This window comes from Polyodon spathula, chromosome 8 (assembly GCF_017654505.1).
Source record: "Polyodon spathula isolate WHYD16114869_AA chromosome 8, ASM1765450v1, whole genome shotgun sequence".
Lineage (NCBI taxonomy): Eukaryota > Metazoa > Chordata > Actinopteri > Acipenseriformes > Polyodontidae > Polyodon > Polyodon spathula.
Genome location: NC_054541.1, coordinates 7,745,387 through 7,769,763, shown reverse-complemented (window position 1 = coordinate 7,769,763; position 24,377 = coordinate 7,745,387). Strand labels below are relative to the sequence as shown.

Genomic DNA, 24,377 nt, shown 5'->3' with positions numbered 1-24,377 from the left:
CCCCCTTGTTAAATACTGTGGCTAGTATCGTTGTACAACACATGCAAAATGAAATAAATGTCTTGAGATTTTTTGTGCAGTTTGATCTCAATCTCTGATGTCATGATAATTACAGTCTGTGCCATAACTGGTATATGGCAGCATCAAGTAAACCATAAACAAACAAACTTTTTTGTATTTATTGCATTTTATGATTTAAGAACCTAACCACACTGGCAGTAGCATGTGTTTGATACCAACCTGTCCCACCTCCCCCAGGCTCAGACCAGTCCAAGCAGATCATCTTTGCCCCAGGCTCGGAGCCCTCCTTCGTCACGGTGCCCCAGAACAGCTTCGTGGAGCCCTTCGTCCTGAACCCTGGCACCTGGTCCATCGTCATCGAGGCCCAAGGCATTCTGCTGGTGAGGATACATGTCAGCCCTGGATAAGGGGGCCTCTACCTAGAAATAGCACAACTGCTGAGATTTGTAAAGGATTTCAGAAATCTACAGCCTTCTGTGTGTTAGTTACAGGGATACCAGGAGGTTTCATATGAATTTTGTTAATTAGTTATCTTCAAGACATACAGTATAACATGCATGTTCGTTTTTTTGTGGTGTTTTTGTTCTTATTATGCAGGATTTCTTGGTCTTGTTGCCTAGTGCATACTATGAAGCCCCTGTCCTTCAACTGAAAGTCACAGAGGCCTGCAAGTACAAACCCAGCCCCGAAGAAGCCAAGAAAAAGTAAGCCATTGTAAAGTTCTGCTCTGACCAGACCTGCCTGTGGTTCTGTTAATGAGTGAGTTCTGTTTGATCTTTCTTCTCTACAGCTGCCTGCTGTACAAGTATCTCTCTCTGAATGATTTCCTCTCAGCCCCTGGTGTTGACGGGACCTGCAGGTTTAACAACCACCTGCCTAGACGTTGCCAGAGCAAGACCCTTACCCCGAGACACCCTCCCATGGCTATCTGCAGCGGGAATGACGTGAGTTGATTTTTGAAGAACACAAAAACCGAAACAAAAGAGATGTTCTTTCCTTGGGACTTGACTGACAAAACCCACAATTTTATAAATGTGGCATACATGGCGAATGTATACACTGAAAAGAGAGCTAAACGTATGTATCTGAAACTGTTGACTGTGAGTGTGCCTTGTATTTAGCGAGCGAGGAAATTTCAAATGTTGAACTGGCTTACCGTTAAAGTGTGTGTTTAATTTCTGATGTCCTTCTGAATTCATGTCCCTGATCCACGGCTGCTAGATCAACGTGCAGTTGAAGATAACTGTCCCCCGACCTGGTGGCTACGTCTTGGTGGTGGAGTATGTGAACGAAGACGAATCGTCTCAAACCCTCAGCATCTCTGTGAACACACCAGGAAGGCAGACTCAACAGGAAAGCATCATTCTCTACAGCTGCAAGTACAGGTAACCATGTCTGTTTTTAGAAATTGATTTCACTCCTGAAGTTAATACTTAATATCAACTGTATGGTATTTCTGCTCCCTACAGTGCTGGGGACACTAAAGTGCTTTTTGTTTCTGATCTAGTTTCTTGTGCCGTGGAGTGGCTGTTGATAGCAAGAATCGTGTGGCTGTCTTCGGACTAATAACAGATGGAGATGTGCAGTTCATTGCAGACAGAGCTAATTTCTTCTTGGTAAGATTTTTTGTAAAACGCTTTCAAATTCTGAGGAACATGCATTGAGGATTTTTAAATGCAGGCTGTGTGAAGCTGAAGTGTCTGTGTTTTGATTTCAGTACAAGGTGTACCTAATCCCTCATGAAAATTTTACTATGGAGTACGTAGCACCCAAGATGCACTGTATCAGTACACATGGGACCTTTTCACCTGACAGGTAAGCTGAAAATATAAGCAGTTATAACAGGCCTCCGTGAACGTGCAGAGTTTCTCAATGCAAAAAAAAAAAATGCCTTAATGTTCCACACTTGTGAAATGAGGATTTAATGCTGAAAAAACTGTTGCCTAATGGATTCTTCTTCTTTTCTTCTAGTGGTGCCTGTATCCCTTCCCGATTCCAGACGCCCTCCCAGTCAACAGTCCTGAAGGATGGCCTGGCATCCCTGCTTCCTGAGGCTCATCTCCTCTCAATGGAATCACAAACCTTCTCTGCAGACAGGCTGAAGGGGACGCAGCAGGTCAAGAACCAACCGCAGACTGCTGTAGACAACCCAGAGCTGACACGGCTTGATGGTTCCCAGGTAAAAGTAACTTTGAGTGGTGTGTATTTCTTGGATAGCCAAAAAACATAAATAAATCACTCACCTTTGCAGAATGTGCTTGTTCATGTGGCATCCCATTCCTGCTGTCTCATCTGTGCCTGAATATTGCCTTCCTCTGTAGAACACTGTTGTGTATTCGACCCGTGTTCAGACGCTGGGACGCTACGCCTTTATTCTGCACTTTTACCAGCCCAACCACCCTACCTTCCCTGTGCAAGTCTACTTAAACGGGGGCCGCATCTGGCAAGGTAAGCTAAACCTTTATCAGCTTTACTGCTCTCCTCGTTAACAACTATTTAAAAAAAAGCCTTAACAATAGGCATGTACGGAACTTTAAAAAAAAATAAATAAATAAATAAATTGACTTTGTTTCTGCCAGGGGAAGCCAATGCCACTTTCTGCCCACACGGCTTTGGCTGCCGCAGTCTTATGATCTCGGAAAATCAAATCATCCTGGATGTGACGGACAATGAAGTCTTCATTACTATCAAAGTTCCCAGGGGCAAAACGGTCTGGCTGGTATGTACGCAACATTAAAATGCATACCTGTGTTGATGCTACTTTCCTTGTGTATGGGAATTTGCCATTTCAGTGCTGTTATATATACTGTAAAATGCATCTGTCTTCTGTCCCAAGAGAAAGAAGTTCCATTGGAGGATTTTGGCTACTATTTTAGAATGACATGCCCCCCCCCCCCTTTCCCAAAATACCATTGTTACCTGAGCAATCAAATCCTCTATGATCCTTTTTAAACCTATGCATTTCTCTTTAGGACTATGTTCTGGTTGTCCCAGAGGCAAGCTACAGTTCCAACTATCTTGTGGAGGAACCTCTGGACAAGTCCTATGACTTCATCAGCCACTGTGGAGCCAATAGCTTCTATATCAAGTAAGCACTTCCTTTTTTGTACAGTAATGGGTTTTATTCAGACAACACAAGATAAAAGTTTAAGGCATGATCTCTCTCTCTCTCTCTCTCCCCAGCCCTACGATTTCGACTCCATTCTGCCGGGAATCTGCCGTCTCGCTCTCAGCGTTCTACAACAATGGCGCCCTGCCCTGTGGGTGCCACGAGGCGGGCGCTGTGGGCACAGCCTGTGATACCTTCGGGGGAAAGTGTAACTGCCGGCCCAACGTCATCGGGAGAGACTGCTCACGCTGTGCCACCGGCTACTGGGGCTTTCCCAACTGCAGACGTGAGTGCTTCCAATGGGGAGAAAAGACCATCAGCACCTTTACAGCACAAGGCTTTGTTTGATACACCATACACTTTTCATGGTGTTTTATTGACCAGTTGACCCGATTTCCCTTGCCACCCTCTCCCCAGCATGCCAGTGTGGGACGCGGCTGTGTAACGACGTGACGGGACAGTGCATCTGCCCACCACGCACCGTGAAGCCTGAGTGCCTCATCTGCGAGCCCCAGACTTTCGGCTGCCACCCTCTGGTGGGCTGTGAGGAGTGTAACTGCTCCCGTTCAGGGGTGGAGACGCTCACCGACATGGGCTGCAATATCGAGAACGGGCAGTGCAAGTAAGAGCAGTGGAAGCCGAGAGTGACACAGGGACAACCATGCTGGTTAAATGGAGGAGTTAATAATTGGAGATATTGTATGGTGTAATAAAATATCCAATAATGTGTCTTGAAAGCTTGTGTAAACTCCAAGCACTGAGTACATCTTTGCTCAGCTTGCTGTTTTGGCCCACGAATAACTGTTGTGCGTTACTGACCCTCAAGCATCATGGGTTAAAAAAACATAGTCTTTGTGATAGGACAGGAATGTGGATCTCCCTAGAATTTGTCTCAACACAATCCGGTTGTAAAGATGTTCTAGGAAACACTGGTAGAGGTAAAACGGCAGAACTATAACATCTGCTACAGATGCACACAGACCGTCTGGCTACAACTGATGCTTTCTTTAAATTGCAGTAAAGCTTCAGTCACTTCTTTTGTAGGTTCTGTCTCGTTGTCACCAGATATTTTTTGAATGCAGTTCAATCAAACCATCAGTATAGAACAGGTGTCAAGTTCACTGTTTCATGCATGGTAACCTTATATGCGGACGAATAAAAATAACTTCTGGTCTTTCAATTGAGACATATGGAAGACGCAAATGCACGAGAGCCATTTTTTGAGCATATAAAGCAATGGAGAAAAAATGTATTAATTACACACCCAAAACTGCTTTTTTTCTCATTATTTCTTGCATGAAAGGGTTTAATTAGATACTTAGAAATACACTGAATGACAGACTTGCGTATCATAAATATCTCCCTATTCATTTCTTTTACTCATCACAAATTTATTTTTACCTATTCACAGAAGATTAAGTTTTTTTTTTTTTTTTTTTTTTTTTCAACTTTCACTAGTGAAGGCACTAGCACTAACATTTATCTACTTGATGGATGGAGGAATGATTAACCTCAAACCTTTTGTTTAGGTGCAAGGACAAAATTATCGGGCGGCAGTGTGATAGCTGTGCCGCTGGTTTCTATGGTTACCCCAACTGCAGGCAGTGCGACTGCAGCAAGGCAGGCACCGAGGATGATATCTGTAACTCCGTCACCGGGCAGTGCCACTGTAAGGTGAGTGCTGCTAGGTATGGCATCTTGTTTCCCCCTTTTTATCCACTTGAGAAACATTAAAGAATTGTATTTAAACGTAACGTAACAGACATGTTTGATTTTCTGTTTGAAGAAAAAAAAAAATACAATCGCAATGTTCTCTCTGAGGAAGATCGCCTTAGAAAACTCGTCAGCTAGAAGGAATAGTAGTACAATTAAACTAACACAAGGGAACGACTAATCCTTCAAAACACCCAACTTAAGCTAGTCCACACACATTTAGAATCTCTTTGTTTTTTTGTTTTTTAAACTTTATACTCTCCCCGATAGGAAAACGTGGAAGGTCCGAGGTGTGACCAGTGTCGAATTGGGACCTTCCACCTGGACCCTGCCAATCCCAAGGGCTGCACCAGCTGCTTCTGTTTCGGAGCGACTGATCGCTGTCGCAGCTCTGACAAGCACAGAACCCAGGTAATGAGTCCACCACTCTTAGCTGCATTTGTTCACAAAGTTATTGTCATTGATTCTGTTTTGTATCACTCCTCTTAGGAGTCACGATATTTCCCTGTGAAACAAATGCTTTAATAAATGCCATTTGATGCAAAAGATAAGTAACTATCTATTCAAACTACCTAGAGAAATTAAAAAAGGGAATGGGCCTGCCTGTTTTCCACACAGACAGTGGACATGAACGGCTGGGTGCTGCTGAGCGGGGAGCGGCAGGAGCTGGCAGTGTCTGTCAGCCCGGAGCGGGGCTTGGTGGAGGCAGACCTCAGGGACGTGCCCGATGTCTATCAAGATCTGCACTGGCATGCTCCGCAGAGTTACCATGGAGACAGGGTGAGGAAACGGACCTTGCATCTAGACAGCAGCAGATCAGATAGTGAAACTGCCAATGGAGGTGGAAGATCAGACGGCTGGATTAGTTATCAGATCAGCAGGGTTGTTGTGGGTTTTGTTGGATTTTGTCTGAGATTAAAGGGTGAAGGGGGGCTTTTGAATGCCGTTTTCACTGATTTGAAGTTTAAATCCAAAGCAGCTTTAGAACCCTTAACCCCTTCATCTCCAGAGCCAAGCAATGATAATCAACCGGCAAACCCTTCTGCCTTTACTGCTACTTCAGTTTTGTGCAGGTTAATGCTGATCTGTTTTGAAGTAGTTTAAAAGGGACCAGCAGTATCAGAAACAGTTTCCTAATTATTGCGACACACGCACACTGCAAAACAATTAAAGATTTTAAAGAAGTTACAATTGTGAACTCATTGGCGGAGCATCGCAGCAAGAAAGCCAAGACGAAAGTGTTGTTGTTGATTATTCCAGGACAAGACAGATGTATTCTCCTAATTTTACCATCACATACATACATGAGATACTTCAACTGTTGGAAAAGCTAAATACTGGCTCTGAACTTGGTTCCCATTAGGTTTCCTCATACGGGGGGTTCTTGCGTTACCGGCTGCACTCCCAGTCTCTACCTATCAGGGGCGATGTTGCACCTCCTCCTCTGGAATCTGCTCGTCCCGATGTGATTCTGAAGGTATTGCCTTAAAAACTTGTAGCATAGAAGAGTTGCTTAGACCAGACATTATTCACTTCTTTAAAATATAATGCTATAGGTCCTGTCACATTGGCACAGTTTATATTAAGTAACACATTACTTTTTTCTTCTTCTGCAGGGGAACAAGATGACCTTGGTGTACCAGGATAAGAGCTACCCGGACCCTGGACAACTGCATGAAGGGAGCGTCCATCTGACTGAGGTAGAACTACCCCTGATTCACAAGAGTCTGCAGCGTTTGGGTGTCATGTGACGTAGCCTAAAAAGCAAAATATACTTTCTTGTAATGGAGATCAGTAGGTTTGTCTGCAATGGATATTGGGCTATTTTCCCGCATTATATGTTTCTCATTGTAAAGTAACAGCTGTCGTATTAGGTGGGTAATAGTGTACTGTTCAGTTTCTGATTCCTGTGCTGTTTACACAGGGTAATTTCCGTCACGCTCAGACACGGAACAGCGTGTCCCGGGAGGAGCTCATGATGGTCCTGGTGGGTCTGGAGGTGCTGCAGATCCGCGCCCTGCACTCGCAGTCCTCTGTGTCCGTGTCACTGGAGCGAGTTGTTCTGGAGGGGGCGTCCCAGGCCACAGCAGGCAGTGCCGCCAACAATGTGGAGATCTGCATGTGCCCTGCCAACTACCGTGGGGACTCCTGCCAGGTACCCAAGAAACTCAAGCACCACTGCTTAAGAGTGAAACATGAGAATCTAGTCCAAAATGTGTACTCTGTATTCCTAAAGCAACAACATGTCTGACGATTACAAAATGTACTCCTGAAAATGAGTGGAGGGCTATTATTTGTGCCATTTATTTGTCATTGAATCGTATTGATAATGATTGTTAATCTCTTCTTTCCACTCTGCAGGAATGTGCCCCAGGCTTCTACAGGGACACCAAAGGGCTCTTCTTGGGCAAATGTGTTCCCTGCAACTGTAACGGGCACTCGGACGAGTGCCTGCCTGGCTCGGGGATGTGTGTAGTAAGTGTAAATTCAGACCATGTACATTAACACTGATGAAATCATTACAGTTCTTGATTGAGTCTGCTTGCACGCTATGCAGTACAAAAAAAACTGTTTTGAATTCAGCTTTTTTTTTTTTTTCTTTCCTCCCACCAGAACTGCCAGCACAACACGGAGGGGAATCACTGTGAGACGTGTCGGAACGGTTTCCTTGGCAACTCCACTGTTGGGCAGACCCAGTCATGCACAGGCTGCCCCTGCCCCCTCCAGGTCTCCTCCAACAAGTATGTTCCTCACCGCTTCCCGTTAACAGGCCTTTGTCAAAATAAGGCTAAGGGGTTGATTTTTAATGTAGGTTGATGCAATCCAGGATGAATTCCCCAGTGCTGCAAAATAAATCCAGCATTGGCTTTTCTCTACAAAGATCAAATCCGACCATAAATCGAAGAGAAGTTTCCTGCTAGCACTAAGCAGTAACTTTTAGCTCAGCTGATCTGGTCAGCTGCCCGGCTTCGGAAACTTGTTTTAAACGTACAATTACCGGGACTATTTCTTTTGTATTGAAATTGTTTTGTTCATTAATTCCCCCCCCAGCTTTGCAATTGGATGTGTTGAGAGATCCACTAGCATGCAGTGCTTATGTATGCCTGGCTATTCTGGTCCTAAATGTGAAAGGTAAGAGCCGTCTGTGATCATTTCTGTAGCAGAACACTAACTACTGCTTGTATTGAGTATAATATGAATATAATATCAAGGTATCATGACTTATTCCATGAAGCAAGTCTAACAAGTACCTGTGTTGCTTTTGATCTGCAGGTGTGCCCCTGGTTTCTATGGCAACCCAATGGTGATTGGTAGCTCCTGTCAGCCGTGTCAATGTAATGGCAACACAGATGCGAACATGCTGTTCAGCGACTGTGATTCTCTGACGGGTGTCTGCATCGGGTGCATGCATAACACTGCAGGGCCTCACTGTGAAATCTGCGCTCCTGGGTATTTCGGAGATGCAATTATAGCCAAGAACTGTACAAGTAGGTCCAGCTGCATTCACATTCTCTGCTCAAGAATTCACTTAATGTAATGAGACTGCCCTGAAACACTAATCTTCTGAGAATGAAACGTTAGGCTAGTTGTTAGTGTTTAGTCCCTTCTGCTCATGCTCAGACTTAAAACTATTGTATTTTTTGTTTCTCTCAGAGTGTAACTGCTCCCCGTGTGCGACTGCATCATGTGACCCTCGAACTGGCGAGTGCCAGTGCAAGCCTGGTGTCACTGGAGCCCGTTGTGATCGCTGTAAGGTAAGGGCTTTCTCATTGTAGAGGATACTGTGCAAAATATAACTGTAAAAAGTGTTTGTAATGGACCCATGCTCCGTCCCTCCCAGGATGGGTTCTACGGCTATGACTCGTGCGCGGGGTGCCAGCGATGTGACTGTGACAGTGCCGCTGCTCTCACCCAGGCCTGCAACCCACAGAACGGGCAGTGCTCTTGCCAGCCTGGGGTGAGCGGCCCACAGTGTTTGCAGTGTGCGCCTGGCTTCTGGGGCTATACCTCGAACGGCTGCACAAGTAAGTGTCATCAAGCTATGTTACTGGGGGGGGGGGGTGTGGGGGGGGGGGGGGGGGGGGGGGGGGGGGGGGGGGGGGTCGGGGGAAAAGAGGGCGGGGGGGGGGGCGGGGTGGGGGGGGGGGGGGTTGGGGGGGGGGGGGTGGGGGGGGGGGGGGGGTCGAAGGATTTTCCCTCACCTTACATGTGTGAGTTCTTCTTCTTCTTTTTTTTTTTTTTTTTAACAACACAGCTAGAAAAGAGACCTGGTCAGGAAGGGCTAGACTTGCGCATTCCCTTTTTTAATGTGTGAGAGACTGCAGGGTGTGATTTTCTTGCTGTCTCTTGTTCCCAGGATGTGATTGTAAGGGGGGCTCCTGTAACCCTCGCAGTGGCGAGTGTACCTGCAGTGATGGGCTCACTGGGAAGCAGTGTGACTCCTGTCTTCAGAAGCTTGCCGTCCCAGTGGTGAACGGACAGGGCTCTCTCAGTTGTCAGAGTGAGTAGAGAATTTTTTGAATAATTTGCAAAATTAAAAATAATAAACACAATAACATTAAGACCCTTATAAATGTTTACCATAGTAGTTTTTTACCGTAATTTTGCAGTTTTTTCCCTCCATGCTTTTCCCGTTGTCATACCATTTACCATTTTTAATATGCTTTACAATACCTCTCCTGGGCTTTACAGTGCTTATCTATGCTTAGCCATTCTTTTATTATTTTTTCACCCTTTGCTGTGTTTTTACTATGGGAAACTTTTATAAGGGGAAATAGAGTAGACACAGTGAAGGTTGAAGCTTTTAATAGTGGAGATATTTAGCCAATCTATACTTAATGTGTTAGAACCCTGTGTTTGTTGAGCTGAGCTGAGTGTGAGTTTGATTGACAGCTTGTGACAGCTGTGTGGTGGTGCTGCTGGATGACCTGGACAGCATGAAGGGCCTGTTCCCAGGGATCCGAGACCAGCTGACCAACCTGAATGCCAGCTCTATCGCCTGGGGCCGTCTGCGGGCCCTCAACGATTCCATCGACAGCGTAACCGTGAGTACACGCCAGACACAGTGGAAACAGTTACGTAACAAGAATGGTAACACTAAGGAACTCTTTCTCGTGTTTTTATTTTTTGTTCAGAACAAGCTATATGACTATAAGGATGTGCTGGATGACAACAAGCAGAAAGTGGATGAACTGGAGAACGAAGACATGAATCTCTCGCAGGACCTGGATATGCTGGGGGAGAGGGTAGGTTCTGCGATGCCCTGGATCTGGAATGTGTTACAGAGCATCCTCTAGAACAGCAAGGACCTTTTTAGTGAAATGTCTCTCGAGCACATGTTTGGATGAGCCCTCCTCTGAATCTCTTTCCTTTGTTGCAGGCTGCGCTAGCTAACAGGAAAGTGCACAAGCTGGAAGACAACATTGCTGCGACTCGCCAGCGTGCAGAGGACTTGCTCAAGCATATCGAGGACATCATGAGGGCTGTGCAAGGTATGTAGGCTCAAAACAAACTGGCTGCTCAACTCAAACATCCAAAACTGCATCATGTTGATACTTCCTTGCACAGTAGAAACCCTGAAGTGTGTTTATCTCGATACACCATCATTACGACTGCCAAGAAGAGCTTGTTCAAGATAAATTAAATTATCATGTCTTGACAGTCCTTGGTATGTGCCCTGCTTTTACATCCGCATAATGTAGGTCCTGTGGAGTTTTTAAGGATACCTCAAGACAGATCTGGGGTCAATTACAGTTACAGTGCTATTTTGATCATTTACAATTAGTTACAGTTGTTGCAATAATTAATTGTAATTAGTTACACTAAAAAGTAACATCAGCAACTACACACATTAACACATGAACCCTGTTTATTCTAAATAATCAAGCAATACTCAGAAAAGTTCAATCAAATGGGGTCACCAAAAGTGGTTGTATACAAGAATAATGATCGAATGACAAATGCATAACTAAACAGTAATTGATCAATTATATGGTACAATTATGCAGGTGTTCCAAGGTGCAATTACAATTACATTGTAATTAAGAATTGCACAATTACAATAGTTTTTGACCCCAGGTCTGCCTCAAGCATCACACTTAACAAGATATTGTCTGTTATACTGAATCATATTCTGAAATAAAACGCCACATAACTACATTTGATACATATCCTTGACATCATGAGGTTTTTCAACCCTACTTTGAAATGATTCCAGAAATATTACATTGTACAGATTGCTGTTTTATGCTGTTGTGCACAGATGGCGTTGGCCTAGTGAATAAAACCTCTGCGAATGAGAGCCATTCAACAGAGGATCTTCGGAAGAAGCTGTCCGAGGTGGAGGAGTTGCTGAGGCAGATGACTGACAGAGCTTTCTGCAACCAGAAGAAATTAGCTGAAGATGAGCTGAAAAAGGCAAAAGACTGTGAGTATCGCTTGACCCAGCAACATTCAATTACACTTCTCAATGGATGAGAGAGTCAGGAATTAACAAGAATTACAGTAGAGATCATTTGTATTTGTAATGTCAACTAAAAAGGCTTTTAAATAAGATTTTGGCAACAGATCAGATGAGTAATTGCATTAACTGTGGGTGAGCTGTGGTGTGACTCATAGGGTCATAGTGGTCGGCAATGTTAACCCTTCCCGTTGTGGTCTGTTGCTCAGTGCTGGGCCAAGTGGACAAAGACATGGTGAAACGGTCAAAGGAAAACAGTGGACTGGCGGATGACATTAGGGACCAACTGACCAAGTACAACACAGAGCTGATGGACCTGAGGGACGCGCTGAACCAAGCCGTGAACCAGACCACCCAGGTGGAGGACCTGAACAACCGCAACGAGAACCTGCTGGACGAGAGCCGGGTACGGAGCCTCGCAGGGTCTCTTCAGCAGCCACACTGCTCCTTTACATGCACCAGCCATATTGCTTGTGGAAAAATGTTATACGAAGAGCGTTCTATTGCAGAGCTTTTCATTCTCCTGTTGTTCTTTATAGAAAAAGAACAGTGATCTGCAGCGAGCGCTGGCGGAGGTGAAGGACTTGCTGGCGATGGCAGAGGACACACTCTTTCAGGTTACAGACGTGCTGCAAATGCTTGAGGATTCCAAAGAGGTACTGTTTGCCAAAGTTCATTGAGATATTAGATTTTTTCAATTAAAAGGTGCCGTAGATACAGTAATTATCTATAACTATAAAAGTCTCAATTGTATCATGTGTAGAGATATGTGAACCATCAAAGATTCTGGATCTTTTAAGAGGCATACATGTTTGGTTTGTGTTAAAATAATATCATTATAATGCCAGTAGTTAAGGATGTGTGTGAATCAAACGTATTCTAGCTTCTACAAACTCCACTCGTCCTTGCAAACCAAATGAAAAGCAATATTGCTGTTTTTCAGGAGATTCCTTTAATGAAATGATTGTAAAACTGCACCTGTAAGTAATTACCGCTGTTGTTTTCAGGACTATGAGAAGCTGGCTGCTAATCTGGATGGAGCAAGGATGCGCCTAATGGAGAAGGTGCAGAAGTTTGCTTCGACAAGCACCAAGATCCCCATCGTGGAGGAGGCAGAGAGACACGCAGAGCTGCTCCACCAACTGTCCAAAAACCTCTCCAGGTACAGATCCCAGCCTGCCCCGGGGAGACCAGCAGTGAGGGAGGCTGAACTATGGCGTGTGATATCAATAATATATATATATATATATATATATATATATATATATATATATATATATATATATATATATATTAGATTTAGGGATCCTGAAGGATAAAACACATTTTTTGATCCCTATGAAAAGAGGCTGTTTCAATAGCATAGTTTATAGAGTTCAATGTAAGAGGGCCAGCTATATCCCATATTGCTAGCAAGAACTCAGGGGGGAGGCCATCCAAGCCCAGAGACTTATGCTTTTGCATAGATTTAATTCCCTGATTTAATTCTTCTACTTTGATCAGGATCCAGTTTAGGTAAATTTAGTTCGCTTAGAAATGTTTTACAAGCAGCGTGATCCGTAGTGGTCTCTGATGTATATAATTTGGAGTAGTATTCTTGAAATGTTTTATTAATTTCTTTTAGATTTTGTAACGAATATATTATTTACAGTTTTAATCGCGCTAATTGCTGCCAAACATTCATTATGCTTTAGTCTCAGAGCCAGTAACCTACTAGGTATTTCCCTGTGGTAATAATAATTTTGCTTGGTGGGATGACTGAGGAATTCTGCTCACGACAAGGTCAGGGCTTTAAATTCGGTTTTGAGAATGTTTAATTGTTTTGCTCTATCATCAGAAAATGCCTGTTCTGCCCTTTTCTAAAATTTGAATTTGGGTTTCAAGGTTAATAATTTGCTTGTTTCTAGAGGTGTGTCTATGGGAAGAAAATGCAGTGCAATTACCTCTCAGAAAACACTTCGAAACTTCCCAGAAAACCTGAGGATTCTTAGCAGAACTGAGATTAAATTTAATAAATTATTGTAGTTTATTATTAAGTTGTGTAATACACTTTGTAAAAGAGAAGTATTAAAACGCCATCTCTTTGCACGTGGAGGGTGTATTGTAGGTGTTATATTACACAGTACAGGAGAATGATCCGAAATTTAATATTGGCAGTACGTCATATTCAAGATGAGATGAGGTAAGAATATAGTCAATCCGAGAATAGGTTTTGTGTCGAGCAGAAGTGTAGTCCTTTGCATTATCATTCTTCAAATGCCAAGTATCCCACAAATTAGTAAATCTAATAAAATTATTAAAAACCACTGATGAGTTCAAACAATTATCAGCGGAATTGGGATTAGATCGATCTAAAACTGGATTACTTACGGCATTGAAATCTCCTATCAACTGGTGCTTGGAGAAATCTAGACAAGCATTCGCTATACCAGGAAGAAAGTTAATATCATAATCATTAGGCGCATAAATTGAAACAAAAGCTAATTTAACACTGTTCAAGGAACCTGGCAAATAAACAAAACACCCTGAGTCGTCACCCCCAGGTCCTTCAACAGATAAGTTTCCTGTTTACCAATATAAGAACCCCCTTAGTTTTATTAGTTGCAGAAGAGTATTCTGCAACACGAAAGTGTTTTATTTTGAAAGCAGTGAATGTCATCAGATTTAAGATGAGATTCTTGTATTAATGCAATAGATATCCTTTTGCGGGGCAAAAAATCTAGACGCTTTGTGCATTTTACAGGAGTATTTAAGCCACAGACGTTCCAAGATACAATGTTAATATCAGCCATCATGGTGGATCAAAGGTTACAAAGGAAAACCTCTCTCAAGAAAACAAACTAAATAAAGACAGACACAGGGTGCGTTCTGCTAGTTGCAGCAACGAGCACATTGTGTGAAAAGATAATATACCAGTTAAAATTGAAATCGCACATATATGGTATACAAAACAGTACAATGTATTTGTAGGCAAGCATTGGCAAGTAGAACAATAAAGAACAGATCTGTAGAAAGTCAGCACTGAAACATATTAACAATAAACACAAGGCAATCAGCAGAGAGGTAGAAATAACTCTCATCTGCCAAAAACATAAAACTTTGCTGATCCGTGACACCCCCCCAACACAGCAAGGTAACACTCTGATCTCTAAACCCACCCCCTGACTCCAAACTCAACCACAAGACAAAATATATTTGTATATCAGCTTATTATTTTTTAACCTTATACACCTTACCCCGCAGAAAGAAAAAAAAAAAACACAGTATAGCACAAATGCAACCACATTTGTCAAGAAGTTGAGCAGTCTGTAATGTCAGTGTTATCAAACCTTAAGTACCGGTTAACCGGTAGTGGTTCCCCACATGAAACACCTTAACCAGAGCTGGATAAATCAGGAAAGACTTGATTCCCTTGTGAATCAGACATTTCCTGGCTTGCCCCATGTCCCGTCTCTTCTGATATGTGACATTGCTGTAATCCGGGAAAAAGTGAAGTGAGCAGCCAGGGTGGAGCTGGTCCGAGCTCCAGCGAGAATTGCCTGGCGGACTGTCTCTACGGCCTTCCTTTCTGCTTTAGATGCGGTAGGCTCTTTCAATCTCAATAGATCTGCCCTCCAAAGCTGGAATCCATTTAGGAAGATTATGTTGGAGGAATTTAGAAGGGTCATCCCTAGTCTAACCCAACAAGCCTTAGATTATTTTGGCGCTGTTTGTCCTTGTACTGGACCAGTTTCTCCTGCAATTTATAAACAGTGAGTCTGGTTTCAGCTGACTCCTGTTTGACCGCCCGAACAGTTACCTGCATATTGTCAAACTTGGAAGTAAATATTTTCAAATCCTTTTCCAAGATTCCAAGCCTCTCAGTTAAACCTTGAAGTTCTTCCCGAATCACTTGTCTCATTAGGGGCTGCAAATCCCTGAGCTGTTGTTTCAGCAACTCCACAACGGTAGCACACAGCTGTGACTCGGGGAGGTCGGTACTCATATCCTTTAACCTTTTCTTTGATGGTGTGGAACTCCTGTCTTTATCACGTTTCATTGCCATCTCCCATATTTTATGATGCCCGGATAAAGTTTAAAGGGTGGAAGGGAACAGCAGACTCGGGTGTCCATTCCTGTCGGCAGGTCATGTGATCTCCGTAAATACATATTTGATGTTTTATTTTTTCCTCAAATTGAGGGTTAGAAATTTGGGCTGTGTCTTAATTTCGAAGGAATACGTATATTGTTAAAAGCAGATGTGGGACAAAAACTATATATAATATGTGTTGGACTATGCAGATCATCCCCAGGCACTCTGTTTTATACTGGGAGCCAGTTTTCTGACCTTCGCTGCGCTGCCACTGATCAGCCCTCTCTCCATCTTCTCCCACAGTGTGATTCAGGACACCAGCCAAGACGGGTTCATCCAGCGGGCGATCAACGCCACCAACGCCTACTCCAGCATCATAGAAGCAGTCAGGAATGCAGAGAATGCAGCGAAAAATGCTCATGAGGCAGCTACCAATGCACTGGAGGTTTGTCCTCTCCTGTTGTCGGACTTGCATGACTTCTCTCCCAAAATTGGAATATGTAGTGTGGATTCATTAAAACACAAATTAAAGCATGGCTTTGAATTGCAGAACGTGAAGAGCGAAGATCTTGGTGAAGAAGCGGACCTGCTGAAAAAGAGAAGCAACGAGCTGTTTGAGGATGCCAGGAATGTGCAAACTAATTTGAACGGTAGGGGAAAAATGTCTGAAACACAACTAATTTCTGTTTTCCTTGATATGTAATAACATGAGACCTCCCCTGCGCCTCCCTTTTAGAACTGAAGCCACAACTCAAAGAAGCAAAGAAAAGACAGCAAGATGCCAAAGACAAAAAGGAGCAGCTTCTAAAGGACCTGAAAGACGCACAGAGCATGCTCAACATCGACAAAGGTAGGAGGTCAACCGCTTGTCACCTATTCATATGTATTTGTCTATTTGGAAAAGGTTAATAATTCTGAAACCATACAGCTGGGTTGGAATAAAAAATGTGAAAGGTTAAAAGACAAATTGATAACGTGTATTCAATATGGATAGTACAATTTGCATAACTGACACTTGTAAGTGGCACTATTAGATTTACGAAGCACAGATTTCCACAGGTCTTGCTTAGGCGGGAATGCCTGTTAAAAGGCTCTTATATCTAGTTGTTGACACTCAAGGTAATACCGAGGAAAATATAAAAAACGCCAAGGCGGCCGCAGAAGACGCCAAGACGAAAGCAGAGAACGTGGAACGCACCCTGAACCCCATCAAAGAGAAACTGGATCAGTGGAAGGACCAGTATGGCAACTCCAGCGGCACCAATGAGGACTTCAAAAATGCTTTCAAGGATGCCAACAATTCAGGTACAGCACAGTACTGCCAGAGCACATGCTGTCTTTCTGCTCTTCTCAGTAGATGCTAAAAACCGTGACCACTTTTCCATAATAAACCTTCCTACACAGACCCTGACTTTCCTCTTTGCTTCAGTTCCTCCTAATTCAGTTGAAATTCTTTAATTCCTGATCTTGGTTCCCCTGTGGTTTGTAATGGCAAGCTTTTGCATTTTCTTTCTTGCAACGACTGACATAACAGTTGGATCGCTTGGAGACACAATACCGCTGCTGATCAAGAAACTGGACAAGCTGCAAAGCCGGTCGACTCAGATGCCGAACATTTCCGAAAACATTGAACGAATCCGGGATCTTATCTCACAGGCTCGGAACGCTGCCAGTAAGGTATGGGCATCAGAAACTGCAAAGGAGGCACGTTCAACAACATGTAGCTTTATCCAGCTTGAAATTGTGCTTTCACCTTGTAGGATAAGAAAGAAAATTCTACGCAAAACATAAAGACCAGTAAACTAATCTTAGTGTATATCAATGCCCATTTCAATTTTCAGTACACCGAGACTTACTGTCTTTTTGTAGGACTTCAAGTCATTTAACACTAGAAGGACTGGAGATAGACTCATACCTAGAAGCCCCGCAGCAGTCTTTCTGGCGGCTGTATTCTCCGTTCAGTAACGAAAGGAGAAACAGTGAGTTTATTTTGAGTACACCACAAACATCTGAACAACCGAAGAACATTTATTTACAAATCAAAACAAGAAGATGTAAATAAACATCTGAACAGATATCGGTTTACAACATACTGTACTTATTTGTAAAACAAACGATAGCAATACATTTTTTACTTAACAGCAATCGGTTTATTATAATATGAGCAAAAGTAACTGAACAACGTAGATAAATCAACTTTTAAAAAATAATTTCACAGAAGCGAACAGCACAAGAATTTATAAAAAGGTATAATTTATTTCTTTTTTTCGACCAAAAAGGTATTCCTTTACCTTAAGGGCTGTTCACAATCAACGCAGAGAATGCGCTTCTCCACGCCACCATTCTGCACAGGGCACAGCTGTCCGAAGTTTTATTTTTATTGCACTTGCCAACCTGGCATTGGCATCTCTTGCAGCTCTCAGCGGGGTTGCCAGCTTCAGCTGTAGGTACACACTTGACAGTCTCCCTCTGTGCCAAATGCTTCTTGCGAAGTTCCTGTGCTAACTATAAAATATATTCTCTCCTTGGTAAATTCTTCTCTGTGCATTCTTTGTAAAGTACCCAGGAGTTGATGGCTGCTAGGTCCAATACATTGTAAAACACCTGAACAGACCACCGTCGGGAGCCAGATATCACAGAATACTTCTGTGCCATCTGATCCAAAACATCAACTCCATATTTTGGCGTAGTAAAACTCCACAGTCTCTGGTATTTATTTTCACTAGTCCCGATGCTAATCGAAGCGCAGCTGGCAAGCAGGTGCCAGCCTTCAAAAGGCTGATTGAAAACAATCGACTGTCAGTCATTCACTCAGACAGAGATTAGACCAGTCTGATTACAGCTAAACACACTGCAGACTGGTAAATAAAAATAATAAAGTAGAATACCGTTCTGTATAATCAAAATACAATTGCTTTCTGTGTGGCCGTCAATGTGACTGCTCCCCGAGCTTTTAGGTATAATGTAATATATCTCCTTTATTTCTGCACTCCTGCGTTTCATGCTTTGTGAGAATATTTAATACATAGAGACAGAAAGAAAGGTACATGAACACGCAGCTGGAGAAAATTACATTTTAAAACCAAAAACCGCCAAAATGACGAGGGCTTCTAGTGTTAAACAGGAATAAAGTTTGATTTCCTTATTTTATATTACATCTTTCCATATGCATAACTGTGTTTATTTCATCCATGTGTAGCTGAATATTCAGAATAGTTTTTCAACTTCGCACAGTATTCAGCTACATACGTCCTGATCCTTGTCTGTATTCATGTCTGTTTGTACACAGGTGAGTGTGCCAATGAAGTTTGATGGTACCTCAGGCGTGCAGCTGAGAAACCCCAACAACCTGCTGGATGTGGCTCCATACACCAGCCTCAAGTTCTACATCTCCCTGCTCGAAGGAAAGAAGAAACGTCAGACCGAGTCAGAGAAGCAGTTTGTTTTCTACCTCGGAAACAAAGATGTAAGTTTCTTTGCGAGATGAAGGAAACGACTCCCAGGATATCCGACCTTCGCCTAAATGGCGAGGAATGTGCTGGCGTGTCTCACTGTAGCCCTGTCTCGTCTCTCTGTTAGGCAACTAAGGCATTCCTTGGCATGTCGATCGAGGGTAAGAAGCTGAAATGGTTTTTCAACGTGGGAGGCAAGACGGCCGAGCTGCTAAACGAGCAAACAATCAGCACAGACGCTTTCAACATGATCAAATTAGAAAGGTGGGCCTCTCTTAACTTTATACATTGTTCCTAGAATGACCATAAATGTGCCTGCTGCAAAATTAATTTACCTGTGATGGGAATAATGAGTGTTACATGTATAGATTCAATACAATGTTCTCAAGTCCCATCGCAATCCTAAAATAAAATCATTGTTTGGCTCACCAGAGAGGGATGCTGGGAAATTTGGGGTAGCAGTTAACATGTTCAGAATGATTAACCCCCTTCACTGGTGTTATTAACAGGGGGTTTGCTATGTGCCTAGTCCTATGCTGAGCATTGAACCCCATACACACTGAATTGAAACAGTCCTACCCTTGCCTAGTCTTGTTGGTAAAGCACTGCTATATTGCTATTTTGCTTTCCTTTCCCAGGATCTTGCAGTATGGACAGATGTCTGTCACTGTAGACAAAACCACTTCTCTTGTGACTAAGGGAAATACTGTGGCCGGTGGAGACGAAGGTCTACTTAAACTCACTCCGAGCGACACCGTCTTCTACGTGGGTGGCTACCCTCCAGACTTCTTGGTAAGATGCTTTGTAACATTCTAGAAAAAGTAAGTGAAGTAATTTACTTACACAGAAGCTGGGTCCCCCTTCTCACGGGACCTAAAAATGACCTTGTCAGGTGGGCTGACAGAAACGCCGAACTGCAGGACACACTGCAACCTTTTAGCAGTAGAGGGAGTGTGTCAATGCATACCTCCTGCAGGGCAGGTTAATCGCTGAAATATATATCGGTCCCCTGCAGTCCCCTGTGTTTCTCTGTGAAAATGTTAGCGGCTCCTCTAATCAAAGCTTGCCTCTTTTTTAGCCCCCTCCTGAGCTCCAGCTCAGCAAATTCAAAGGCTGCATCGAGATGGATTCCCTGAACGAAGAGGTCATCAGCCTTTACAACTTCGAAAAGAACTTCATGGTCGACACGGTCAAAGACCGGCCCTGTGGAAGGTGAGTTTAATGTAAAATAAACAGATAGAAAGCATGAAAAGGATGTGTGCACAGTCATTGTCCCAGATGTGTGGTGAGATGAGTGATTACCAAAAATGTAATATTAATAATAATAATAATAATAATATTATTATAATTATTATTATTATTATTACATTTCCCAGTGCTTCTTGAAGATAGGTATGTGTATTTAGTAGGATGATGATGATGATGATGATGATGATGATGATGATGATGATAGAATTATTTATATATATTTTTTAAAATATTCTTCTGGCCATCCCGTCTGTTTTGCCTTTGTCCCTCAGAAAGAAGTCGGTCACAGAGCCCTGGATCAACGATGGTTCCTACTTTGATGGCTCTGGTTTTGCTGCAGTTGAAATCCAGTCCAGTTTACCTGGGACAAGCCGATTTGAGCAGGAGGTCAAAGTGCTCTCCTATAACGGCATCCTGTTCTTCCTTGAGGGAGAGGTAGGTCCATTCACCAACTGAGCCAGGCGTCCCCAAAACAGGTTTATTCTGTTGCCTCTACTGGCAGAGCGCTACCACTTCTAGCAGAGGAATGCTCAGACGAGATCTATAGGTATATGCTCGGTGAAACAATCTTTTGTAACCAACACCAAGCAACTGACCAGGTCACATTGAATTGAAGACCTCTTCTAGTCTGCTCTTCTAGGCTGTACACTGATAAAGGCAAAAGGAATGCGTATAATATATACTCTATACTCATCGCTTAAACAAGCGATGGATTGGAATTATGGGGATACCTCCTGGCATATTCTTCCTGTATTTAAAATGTTTATATATATATATATATATTATAATTTTTTTTTTTTTCAGGGTCATTTCATTTGCATTGCTGTCAAGGATGGAAATTTGAAACTTTACTATGACTTCAATGGTGAACTTAAGGAAGCCCCTACTTCCAATACAGACCTAAAAATCAGTGATGCCAAATCCAAAGGGGTAATGTTTATACTGATACCTACCTATTCTTCTCATTTGCTTTACTTGGTTTTGGATTGTTAATGAGGAACATTGAACTTTAGTAGGTTATTTTGCATCTGTATTATTTAATGAAAAGAAATCTATTATTATTATTATTATTATTATTATTATTATTATTATTATTATTATTATTATTATTATTGCTGTTCTGAATCACTGCAATCCATTCCTTAGATCCAGATCATCCTTCGTGAACCCAATGGTAACATGAAAGTGTACGTGAGGTTGGAGCGAAAGATGGCCTTTAATGTGGAGCACAGCGGCAGTCCGCTGAACTTTAACAGTGTCTACTACATTGGAGGCGTGCCGGAGGAGGTACTTCCCAACAAGTAAGCATTCTGGAAGCTAATCAAATCTCTAATAAAAAAGAAAACTAGTGCAATTCTTATTATCACAAAGCAGATGCATCAGTTTTAGGCTTTGCTGCAAACCTGGGCTTGTGACTGCTAATGTTGGTTTAATTAAACTGAAAGTGAAACCTTTAATTTCACTGTTGCACTGTGTCAGCTGCATGACTCGCTGTATTCTGAGGCAGTGGAACTGCGTTTTGTAACATCTTCACCTCCAGAAAAGAAGGTAAATATGGGTTGTTGGATGCAGAATAAATGATGTGATGTGATTTCATAATGGGCGTCTTTTTTTTTTATTTTATTTGCTTAGATTGAAGCCTCTGTTCCCTAACGGTGGATCTATCAAAGGCTGCGTTAGGAGCATTAAGGCTATAGACAAATACATTGACCTGAAACGCATGAATACCACTGGGGTCAGCCACGGGTGCTCTCCAGACTTCCTGGTAAGTACAAATAACAGATAATAATTATATATGGTGATGCTAAACTCTTGGCCATAGCTGTATATTATAAATCCTGGACATCTTTTATTGTAGTATGTTGTGTTGACTAAGTAAAGTGATGGGAATCCATCTGAACTTCTTTTGTTTGATTTGCTTAGGTTGCTCGAACAGCTAGGTTCACAGGCAGTGGATACCTGGACCTGTCATTAGACAATGTCCCCAGTCTGCTGGATAATTTCTACTCAGGCTTCGGCTTCAGGACAAGTCAGAGTAACGGACTCCTGTTCTACCACAAAACCACGGTACGTTCAGTATAGCCTCCACGATCGGCTACAGCAGACAGGATGGAATGGCTCGTAGAGAACAGCTCCTGTGCATGCAGGCTTTAAAAACCAACCTGTGAGTCCCTGGGCTCTTTTTTTATTTGGTTTGGTTTCTTCACAGGTGGGACACTGCCAAGTATTACTGGAAAATAGCAGGCTGGTGGTGAACTCTAACAGTGGTGCAATTAAAACCCAAAACCTTTATTCTGACGACATGAATCACTACGTGGCGTTATACCTCAACAGAAACGGGTAGGTCCAGCACTTTGTGAAGATAAGAAAACAGCTTTTGTTTTGTAGTGAGTACACTGTTTTAACTGGAGATGTAAAGTAATTCCATTCCTTAGGTTTAGCTATATAATATCCTCAGCATTTTCCCCGATGTCATCGAACGTCTTTTCTCTCCAGGGTCCGGCTGTACGTGGATAATGTTTTGGAGGGCAGCAGCGCGGGGAGAAGGAAGCGACATCCCCGGGAAGCTGTTCTGGAAAAGTTTTATTTGGGCGGTGCTCCGGATTCTACCCTGGGCTCCAACCTGACTGGCTGCATCAGCAACATGTTTGTTAAAAGGTGAGGACCACCACCATTGTTTCTGTATTGATGATATTTATCATCTGAAAATGGAATCCGCAGTGCGTACCATTCTGTTGGACGGTTATCCAGTCTCTCTTAACAACATTTGCATGAGGGAAAGTGTTCCTTGTTGTACATCAAAAGCACAGCTGTATAGTATATCATTAAAGATGCTGGCTTGCTTGCTTTTTTTACATTCAAAATCCACTGAGATTAGTTTTCCCCCAGCACTTCAAGTGCAGGATAAGCCTTCACCCATAACTATATCAGTAGTGCGTAATTAATACATATTAAAATAACTTAAATGACAAATGTTTAGATTTTTTCAACGTTTGTCATTGAAATCAGTTTGTTTTGTGATAAACCTTCACTATGTAGTTCATAGCAGTAGGAATATAACTCTAAACTTCCTTCTGCTGGGGCAAGACAGTATAACAGAGTGTTAGGTTAAGTGACGATTCTGTTCAGTGTTTTTAACACTGCAGTGAAGAACTCCAGCCCCATTGTATTAAAATGACAGTGTTTGTGTTTCCTTTCTCACAGGGAGAACGACGAGCAGATGGTGGTGGACTTCCTGCAGTCCACTCTGGTGAAGGTGTCTCTGAACTGTCCGAGCAGCAGAGAGCCACAGCAGATCCGGGCGCTAGCCAAAAAGAACAAGGTAAGAATTGAATGAGATGGAATGTTAACCCCAGCACACTCTTTTCTGACATCACTGCGTGTATTTGCTTTAGGAAACCCGCCCTTAGGCTTTTTTTTTTTTTTTTTTAATGTCATTGGAGCCTTTCTGTTGCAGGTGTGGTGTAATTATTAGTTGATATTTAAATAAATAAAACATCACGTTAGTTTGTGATTTATCATTATACTGTAATACAGAACCCCTTGTTTTCTGTTCACAGATGCGGTCTGAAGCCACACTTAAAGCATCCCGGAATCGTATTGTGGAGCGATCCTGTCGGTCTAAAGAGCCCAAAATCATTAGTGGAGCATTCCAGTTTAGCGGCTCCGGGACGAGCCGGCTGGAATTCAACAATGTCCCAGAGTCCTTCCGGGACAGGTAAAACAACAATGCACTCATTTGAAACGCAACCTGTGTGCCACACAATTCAAGGTGCAGTAAATGAAGGCAAAGGTTGAGTAGTTTTCGGTATGCACCCAAAAGAAGGGTTGGTACCATTGGATATAATGTGAAAGTGCATGAGGAAGAGAACTCGATTTATTAGTATTTATGTTGTTTTAATTATACTTCTTAGCATTTTAAAACCCATCAGATATCCTTGATTTATTACGTATGGCACACTTTACATGGTGAAGTGCATTGTTATGTATTTTAATTGAATTAACAATCTAATTTACTTTTTTTTTTAAACAGGTCCCACTTTTCGATGGATGTGTGGCTGAATTCTTCCTCCGGATTGCTGTTCTATGTCTCTGATGAGAAGGAGAACTCGCTGATGGCCCTTTCGGTGTCAAACGGACGTTTCGTACTCCTGATCAGCATCGCCAGAAAGAAACTAAAAATGCGAAGCCGAGAAAAACACAACGATGGCCAGTGGCATACAGTGAGTGAACTTTCTTCCCCTGGTTAAAAAGCAGGATGTTGCTGGTCAGCAGAAGTCTCTCCATCAGTCAAGTCATATA

General features: G+C 42.7%; 1 protein-coding gene across 4 annotated transcripts in view; it reads left to right on the top strand.

Annotated features, from left to right (window-relative positions):
- LOC121319287 (laminin subunit alpha-5-like) overlaps positions 1-24,377 on the top strand; it is an 86,696-nt gene that overhangs the window by 59,734 nt on the left and 2,585 nt on the right. For all 4 annotated transcript variants that reach the window (XM_041256555.1, XM_041256554.1, XM_041256556.1 and 1 more), the window contains 51 exons: positions 259-401; positions 619-725; positions 812-965; positions 1,243-1,406; positions 1,529-1,637; positions 1,739-1,836; positions 1,993-2,200; positions 2,343-2,469; positions 2,601-2,740; positions 2,994-3,109; positions 3,205-3,416; positions 3,548-3,752; positions 4,660-4,804; positions 5,114-5,254; positions 5,462-5,623; positions 6,207-6,320; positions 6,460-6,543; positions 6,768-6,998; positions 7,205-7,318; positions 7,457-7,584; positions 7,895-7,975; positions 8,117-8,331; positions 8,498-8,598; positions 8,685-8,868; positions 9,201-9,344; positions 9,737-9,888; positions 9,979-10,089; positions 10,224-10,335; positions 11,106-11,270; positions 11,513-11,709; positions 11,843-11,959; positions 12,311-12,465; positions 15,679-15,820; positions 15,926-16,025; positions 16,112-16,225; positions 16,495-16,680; positions 16,910-17,052; positions 18,665-18,841; positions 18,955-19,091; positions 19,466-19,619; positions 19,906-20,039; positions 20,348-20,510; positions 20,880-21,005; positions 21,222-21,376; positions 21,708-21,840; positions 21,999-22,142; positions 22,285-22,415; positions 22,572-22,733; positions 23,280-23,397; positions 23,636-23,793; positions 24,109-24,298. In XM_041256555.1, the coding sequence (XP_041112489.1) occupies positions 259-401; positions 619-725; positions 812-965; positions 1,243-1,406; positions 1,529-1,637; positions 1,739-1,836; positions 1,993-2,200; positions 2,343-2,469; positions 2,601-2,740; positions 2,994-3,109; positions 3,205-3,416; positions 3,548-3,752; positions 4,660-4,804; positions 5,114-5,254; positions 5,462-5,623; positions 6,207-6,320; positions 6,460-6,543; positions 6,768-6,998; positions 7,205-7,318; positions 7,457-7,584; positions 7,895-7,975; positions 8,117-8,331; positions 8,498-8,598; positions 8,685-8,868; positions 9,201-9,344; positions 9,737-9,888; positions 9,979-10,089; positions 10,224-10,335; positions 11,106-11,270; positions 11,513-11,709; positions 11,843-11,959; positions 12,311-12,465; positions 15,679-15,820; positions 15,926-16,025; positions 16,112-16,225; positions 16,495-16,680; positions 16,910-17,052; positions 18,665-18,841; positions 18,955-19,091; positions 19,466-19,619; positions 19,906-20,039; positions 20,348-20,510; positions 20,880-21,005; positions 21,222-21,376; positions 21,708-21,840; positions 21,999-22,142; positions 22,285-22,415; positions 22,572-22,733; positions 23,280-23,397; positions 23,636-23,793; positions 24,109-24,298 (7,403 nt within the window). The remainder of the gene's footprint in view (positions 1-258; positions 402-618; positions 726-811; positions 966-1,242; positions 1,407-1,528; positions 1,638-1,738; positions 1,837-1,992; positions 2,201-2,342; positions 2,470-2,600; positions 2,741-2,993; positions 3,110-3,204; positions 3,417-3,547; positions 3,753-4,659; positions 4,805-5,113; positions 5,255-5,461; positions 5,624-6,206; positions 6,321-6,459; positions 6,544-6,767; positions 6,999-7,204; positions 7,319-7,456; positions 7,585-7,894; positions 7,976-8,116; positions 8,332-8,497; positions 8,599-8,684; positions 8,869-9,200; positions 9,345-9,736; positions 9,889-9,978; positions 10,090-10,223; positions 10,336-11,105; positions 11,271-11,512; positions 11,710-11,842; positions 11,960-12,310; positions 12,466-15,678; positions 15,821-15,925; positions 16,026-16,111; positions 16,226-16,494; positions 16,681-16,909; positions 17,053-18,664; positions 18,842-18,954; positions 19,092-19,465; positions 19,620-19,905; positions 20,040-20,347; positions 20,511-20,879; positions 21,006-21,221; positions 21,377-21,707; positions 21,841-21,998; positions 22,143-22,284; positions 22,416-22,571; positions 22,734-23,279; positions 23,398-23,635; positions 23,794-24,108; positions 24,299-24,377) is intronic.